Below are 7,500 nucleotides of genomic sequence, written 5' to 3'. Positions count from 1 at the left end.
GCAGCTTCTTTACATACTATTGCATTGAGAACAACTCACCATAGATCAATAATTCAGGTGATAGACTTAGATCACTAACAAGCCAAAAACAGTTAACATTTGAATAAGTTAGACACTTCTCTCTGTGCTTTTTTAATATACCTCACAAAACAGTGCAGTAAATTTCTTCTCTTCTCCAATTAGCATGTGAAGTTGGGGTGGTGAGTTGGCACTAACATCTCAGAGGGACTAAATGACTAACACTCACCGGGTACTTTGCTGGTGGTGTTCAACCTTCTCTTAACACTGAGCTCCATTGTTACAGAGTCCAGCGTCTGATTTCCCCAGCGGCCTTTGACTGATGAAGAGAAGAGCTGCTCCACCTCTGTCCTGTGAAGAGTGTTGAGGCACAGGTGAGGAGGAGGAGTAGGAGGAGAAGGGGAAGGAGGAGGAGGAGGAGGAGAAGGAGGAGGAGAGCCACCAAAATTCCTGCTCCTGCTTCTGCTACTGCTGCTGCCGTTGCCGCTGCTCCTGCTACCGCTGCTGCTGTGCTATTGCTGCTGATGATGATGCTCAAGTGAGGAAACTGACAAGACTTAGTGCTGCCAAATGTTGGGAAAAAGAGAGAGTGATGCGACTGAGGTGGTGAGAACCTTTAAAGTCCGTGCTTTGGACGTCAGAGAGAATAACTTGGTTTGAGGTGCGTGTGTGTGTGTGTGTGTGTGTGCCAGTGCGTCACAGTGAAAAGCATGACTGATTCCTGGTTCCAGTAACGGACTTATTACTGACAGTTCAAAAGCGACAGCTCTAAGAACTTGTGCTTGCGAATTATGAGGAAAATACCTCCGTGAACCAGTGTGAGTGCGAGGGCCGCGTGAGGCCTTCGTGTGGCAGTTGACGAGGTCATGGCTGCCTCGTGAGTGTGCGCAGGCATGGGCGGGCGAGCAGCAGGTGGTACAGCAGCTGATTAGAGAGCAGCTGGCGGCACGCGCTTGAGTCTCCAATTTCTGGGAATCAGCCGACTAATTGAATAAGAAAAGCTTCATTGGCAGACAACAACTGGAAAACCTAAATCCAACCCACAACATCTACCGGCGACCAGAGTTGGCCTTACTTGCACGCCTTGTTCAGCACACCGACACCAGCCCTATTGTCCACCGAACACTGTCATCTAAAGTGGAAGATATGACTTGGGCGAGCGGGTGTGCGGGGGTCGTGACAGGGTAGCGGGGCGGCCCCAGAATGAAGGAGGCGGCCTGTGGACACTCCGAAAGCGACCCCGCCCCCGTAATCCCGAGCACTCCCGGCACATTCTTGACACAGCGCGCCGTCTGCCGCCTCCTGCCGCACCATGAGATAGCGACAGTGGCGGCAGCCACAGTAGCAGCAGCGATCTCAGCTCTCGCTAAAGCGCCGCCAGATAAATAGGACAAAATGACGAACATGTACGCCGCGTACGGGCCGATGCCCACCAACATCAACATCGGCTCCATGTCCAGGCTCAATGGCTCTCTGGACCGGCGGGCCATCGTGGGCCGCTCGGCCACCCTAGGCCGCACCCCGGCGCCCATGGGTCGTTACCCACCCCCTACCCTGGGCTGCTCCTACCAGGACTTACGCCGCTCCAGGGAATACTTAGACATCAAGCACGGTCCAATGGAGCCGCTGCAGTCCTTTGACTCCATGAGTGTGGGCGCCGGTATGCTGAGTGGCTCCTTGGATGATTTTCCAACCCCTCCCACCTCCACCCTGGAGCGGAGACGCAATGGGGGCGTGGTGACAGGCTGCAGTGTGCATGGCGGGGGCACGCTAAGCCGGCCTGGGAGCCGCCGTGGGTCACGCTACGACCTAGCGGAGGAGCCGCGTGGCGGGTGCTGCGGCAGGAGCTGCTGCACCCTCACCTTCTCCATCCTGGCCTGCCTCCTCATCCTCAGCGGCGTCATCGTCGCTCTCTACTTCTTCATCAAGCGTACGTCCCCAGGCTCCCTTTGATCCCTTGGCCCTTCTCCCTTCCCCGCACTCTTGCCACCCTCAGCACCTGTGTGTCTGCACCCAGCACTGTGCTCATAGTATACATGTCACCCCAAGCCCGCACCCCGACTGCCCTTGTACACACACAAAAAAAAAAACATACACATCACCTAGCGTGCACTGCCATAGTGCCATCATTTTATTAGTAGTAAAGACATAAAATGAACTTGTAAAAAGGAAAAGAAGAGAAAAAGTTACACCACATGATTTTTTTCACCGATCCCACCACAAAGCTTCCCTGTTCTGTTTTTTTTTTCTCTTCTTTTTGTATTGTTTACCACGCACGAGCTAATTTGTGTTGTTTACATCCGGGGTGTAGATTTGCATGAAGTATGGAGTGGCCTGTTTTGCGTGCAGCTTTCCTCCGCGTTTGCCTGTTCACCGAGAGATCCGTGTTGTGTAGTTTTGTGTTTCTTTTTTGTTACCGTGGCTGAATGTTGTTCTGTTCATGTGTTGCACGTTCCCTGACCTTTAAGTTGCATTGTGCCCTTTGTACTTCATATGTGTGTGTGTGTGTGTGTGTGTGTGTGTGTGTGTGTGTGTGTGTGTGTGTGTGTGTGTGTGTGTGTGTGTGTGTGTGTGTGTTTGTGTGTGTGGTATCCTTTGTTTACTGACAGATTTTTCTTTCTTTACCCGTTCGTGTGATTTTGTTTATTTATGATAGTAATAGTAGTAGCAGTAGTAGTAGTAGTAGTGGTAATGATTAATGATCTGTTGTTGTTGTTATCATTATTATTATTATTATTGTTATTATTATTATTATTATTATTATTATTATTGTTATTATTATTGTTATTATTATTATTATTATCATTATTATCATTATTATCATATTATTCTTATCATTATAACTGTTATCTTTATTTTCATTGTAGTTGTTGTTTTCGTTGTTACTTTTTCCTTTCTGTATCAATTTCTCATGGCCATTCTTTTCTTTGTGTTTATCTCTTTATTTTTTTTTTTTATTTCAGGACATTAAGTATTTAATGTTGTATTGGAATCTTTTCAACAATTTAGTAAGAGTTATTAATTTCTTCTTCCATCAACCGTTTTGTTATGTTCTGTTGTGCAATGTTATATTGTCTATGTGTGTTTTTGTGTGTATTTCCTCATAGTTTGGCACTTTTTTTTTTTTACACATTCGTTCTTTTTTTCCACCACGTATGAGTGACTGAGAGCACACCATTCTTTTATTTGTTTCATATATGCAGCATTTATTTGTTTCTATATTTTTTTCTCAACACATTTTATCCATGGCACTGATATTTTTGCTTTTATTTGTTGTTATTCACTTGCACCGTTTTTTTTTTTTTTCCTTAATTTGTATTCTCACTGAGCTCTTTCTCTTGTCACAACCCCTCTCTCTTTTTTTTTCATCCTTACACTTCTTTCAATCATCCCCATTCCTTTATGGCCTCTTGCGATGTTCTTCCCGCCTCCTCTAGTTACTCTTCCGTCTCTCACAAAGTCTTCACGTCTCTCTCTCTCACACTCTTACATTACTCATCACCTACTCAGCTCTATTTTCCGTCTACTTATCATCAATCTTTATTATCTCTTTATGTATCTCCCTTTCATCTTCCATCTATACTTATTCTTAATCTCTCATAATTGCTACCATATTTTTTCCACCTCAGCTAGTTTTCTCTTAGATCGTTTCGCCCTCTGCATTCTTTCCTAGTACTCTTCCAGTTCCAGTATTAATCTTAGGTCTTTTCTCTTTCTCCCTTTCACCTTCTATCTATCTTTTTTCTCCCTCGTAATCGCTACCACATTTTATTCTTCACATCTAGTTTTCTCTTACCTCGTTTCGTTCTCTGCATCCTTTCCCAGCACTCCTACAGTCCCAGTATTAATCTTTGGTCTTTTTTCTCTCTCCCTACAGATGTGCCATATGAACCTCGCCCGCCGATCCAAGAAGGTAATGTGCCGAAAATTTTGAGTCCTTCCCCTGTTGTGTGTGTGGGCGAGTCCTATGCTGTGCTGTACTGTGTGTGTGTGTGTGTGTGTGTGTGTGTGTGTGTGTGTGTGTGTGCGTGTGTGTGTGTGTGTGTGTGTGTGTAAAGGGTACTGTGGCTCTACTCCATTAAGGCCCAGTGTTCCAAAAATGATACAGGAAACTGAATCGAGAGGAAAAAAAATGAGTTGCTTCTGTCTGAAATGTGTTATACGTACAGCGAAATGGCGGTGTAGGGAACGCGTTGCTGTGTCCGCCAGGTGAATAATCCTACCTGTACAGATTTGTTTTTATTTTATTTTGGTATATTTTAGCTTTTATGACTTTTTTTCCTCCTTTTTTTTAATCCACTTCCATCGAGTGAATAGTTTCCTTGATATGTTCGTGTGCGTGTGTATGATTTATTTATTTTTTCCTCTTTTTTTATTGCACCCATGTATGTTTTCCATTTCCCGAGTGACTGGCTTTTTATTTTTTCATTGCCACATATACACACAATTTTTTCTCACTTTACTATTACCTCAACTATTTTTTTTTTTTTTTTACCTTCCTATCGGTATCTTCATTGATCCGAACATCCAAATATCTACTCCGCTTTGAGTGATTTTTTTTCTTTTCAATAATTTTCGCTTACTTATTTTTTTCTCCCTTTCGAGATGTATCGTTATTGATTCAAGTAAAAAAAATAATTAAATGGAATACTCAGTTAGGGTTAGGACGAACGTCTTTCTTTTCTTGCCTCGGGTTACTTTCATATGAATTGTAAAGGAGATAGAGGAAGGGAGAGAGAGGAAAGAAAGGAAACAGAAAACGAGAGATTCCTTTCGCCTCCTGCTCTCCTCCACGGTCTTTGCAGCCTCATCGAAGTTTCGTTGGGCCTAAGAGCGGTTTTGAATTTTTATTGTGGTGTGTTACACGCTGGTGAGATGTGATGGTGGTGGTGGTTGTCTTCGTCGTCCAGGTCTGGAGTTGGAGACCGAGTATGTTCTTGTCGTTTTATTTTAAGTTGTGCAAAGGCCTTGAAGGAAGTTAAGTTTTGATACATGTAGTAGTTTTACGAGGCTCTCCTGTGTGTGTGTGTGTGTGTGTGTGTGTGTGTGTGTGTGTGTGTGTGTGTGTGTGTGTGTGTGTGTGTGTGTGTGTCTTCCTTCCTAGCAGTATCGGGCCACAGGTAAAACGATTCCAATCCTATTATTACAGTTGTGTCAGGTAGTGCGTTGTTTAATCCTCGCATTTTCACGCCTTCCTTGTACACCTTTTTGTCTACGTCTCCGCGGCGCATGTCCCCCGATGTTCTTCACGGTGGCGCTGCTGCATCGTTTGGGTGTCTGAAGAAGTCATCTGGTGTCCAATTGATGCCCGATCTTCATTCATTTTGTTTTATTTGATCTTATTTCCAATTTATCACATTTTGAATAAGGTTGAATATGGAAATGTTTAGTTTGAGTTTTAGTGTGTCCTTGCTGGTTTGTCTCAAATTTTTCGTCCTTTTTTTATATTATTCAACTTATTAGGTTTTCATATAGAACATGTTTTGTTCGCCATATGTAAGCTAATTCCATTCATCATCAATAGTAGTAATAGTTGTAGTAGTGTCAATATAATTTTCAAAACGTACTTACCTTCCACTTCATCACTAGTCCAGTATACTAAAGAAAAATGATAAAGACTGAAAATAACAAAGAATAAGACCCAAACAATTCATTCATTAACTTTACACCAGGATCATCACACCAAGGAGTCGCACAGAACACGGCAAGGCCCGCACACAACTCATCGCTGGAGTATCCTTAGCTTTCCTCATTTTCTTCATCCGTGTGCGAAATACTTCTTACATGGATACTGTGAGCCGTGAAAGAGGAAGCGAGGGAGAGAATGAGAGGGCGGAAACAGCAGAGAAACGGATCAACAATTCTGCGCGTTGCCTTGAATACATAAACTCATGGAGACGTTAAAGATATACTGATGAGATGAGAGCAGCGACCTATCGAAAATAAAACCAGGCAGATAAAACACTGAGAGAATGGACAGAGGGCGCTGGAAGAATAAGAACTGGAGAACGCGTTAAAAGTGCACTAATGAGATGTATACGAGGAGCGACTTTTCTGGAACAAGATGAGGAAAGATGTGGCCAGTTTCAATTTAGCATTTCTTAGCTTTCTTTTTCTTTTATGCAATGTAAGTTAATTTTTTGCAGCTGCTTTGTTGCTGCTTTGCTAAAAATTAATCACCAGGTAATTGAGGATCCAAACCTGTAGTAATTAATCATAAAAAAAGACATTTTCATAGAGAAGTGAAGATATAAACGAACAAATACTACAATTCAGATTACAGTGGCAACAGTTGGCAGCCCTGCACACTGAGAAATAAACCAGCATAATCTTCATGTCCGTCAATTCATGCATACCAACCTTACCAACGCGACACGTGATCAGGCAGCAGACCTCATATTGCTCATTGTACCTGTTCGTATGAGAATATGAAGGCAATTCTGTGAGCTAGTATACGTTTAGATGTAGCACCAGTGAGCATAGCGCCAAGGAGTAGACAGAAGGCGCTGGAGGCAGGAGGCAAAACAGGAGATGAAGTGAGAAGAATTGAAGTAACAAACCTCCAGAGATCTCAATCCGATAAGGTGAATGTTCCAGCCATGCAGTCCTTCCGCATTTACCACCCAGGACATGAACTCTGATATCTTGGTATGGGAACGCCTGGCTGGTGCTTAGAAGGCTGTAGACGCTATCCCTTCACTCGCCAGACAAACAGAACCAGGAGTGATGTGCCGTTTCTCTATCAAATCACGCCGTGTAGTATTTGAGAAAGGAGGAGAAGAAGGAGAAGGAGGAGGAGGAGAAGGGGGAAAAGGAGGAGGAGTAAGATCATCGTACTAAAAGAAGGAAGAAGGGAGCAGTGAAACCAAAACAGGAGTGGAAAGTAAAGATCACCACAATCTGTAATAAGTAGAGGAAGAGAAATGACTGACTGCTGACTGACCCAAGAAATCGAAACAAACAGAAACTGAAAGAAGAGAAAAACAAAAGAATTAGCACTAAGAACACAGAGCAGAAAAGGAAAGCAGAAACAGAACAAACTAAATGAAGGGGAATTGCAGGAAACCACCCAAATCTGTTCTAAGAGAAGGAGAAATACCGTAAGACAAGAAAGCGGTGACTTGCTCGAGAGACAAAGCAGAAGTGGAAGCAGCAGGAAAGGGGGAAGCACCAGCAGCAGTAAAAGCAGCAGTAAGAGGAAGAAGAGGCCGAGGCAAAGCTGTCCTGATTGGCCCCCGGGCGTGAGTGCTTCATTCAGACTGCCACACGATCTCTCCCGTTGTCAGCTGATTCTTGATACTGCATCGTGTCCTTGGCCTAGATTGGCTCTTCCCTTCCTAATGGTCGATTTTCATGGGTCGTAAGCCGCTGAAGCTTGATTGGCTGGGTCTTAAGGGGAAGCAAAGGTGGGGAAGGCCTCTGGGTGTGTAGGTAGAGATGCAGTGCTTGGGTGTACTGGTGAAGCGCTGCGCACAGATTTGG

The 7,500-nt window shown here is 44.0% G+C and overlaps 1 protein-coding gene across 9 annotated transcripts in view; it reads left to right on the top strand.

Annotated features, from left to right (window-relative positions):
* Nucleotides 1–7,500, top strand: part of LOC123498954 (agrin-like) — an 849,095-nt gene that overhangs the window by 707,085 nt on the left and 134,510 nt on the right. For 5 of the 9 annotated variants that reach the window (XM_045246561.1, XM_045246554.1, XM_045246555.1 and 2 more), the window contains exons 2-3: nt 305–1,948; nt 3,896–3,931. In XM_045246561.1, coding sequence (XP_045102496.1) covers nt 1,414–1,948; nt 3,896–3,931 — 571 coding nt within the window. In that variant the 5' untranslated portion in view covers nt 305–1,413. The remainder of the gene's footprint in view (nt 1–304; nt 1,949–3,895; nt 3,932–7,500) is intronic. The other 4 variants (XM_045246556.1, XM_045246559.1, XM_045246558.1 and 1 more) reach the window with 1 other exon arrangement.

Source organism: Portunus trituberculatus, chromosome 48, assembly GCF_017591435.1.
Source record: "Portunus trituberculatus isolate SZX2019 chromosome 48, ASM1759143v1, whole genome shotgun sequence".
Classification (NCBI taxonomy): domain Eukaryota; kingdom Metazoa; phylum Arthropoda; class Malacostraca; order Decapoda; family Portunidae; genus Portunus; species Portunus trituberculatus.
Note: the sequence above shows the minus strand (reverse complement) of the source record. Positions and strands in the feature narration are given on the sequence as shown.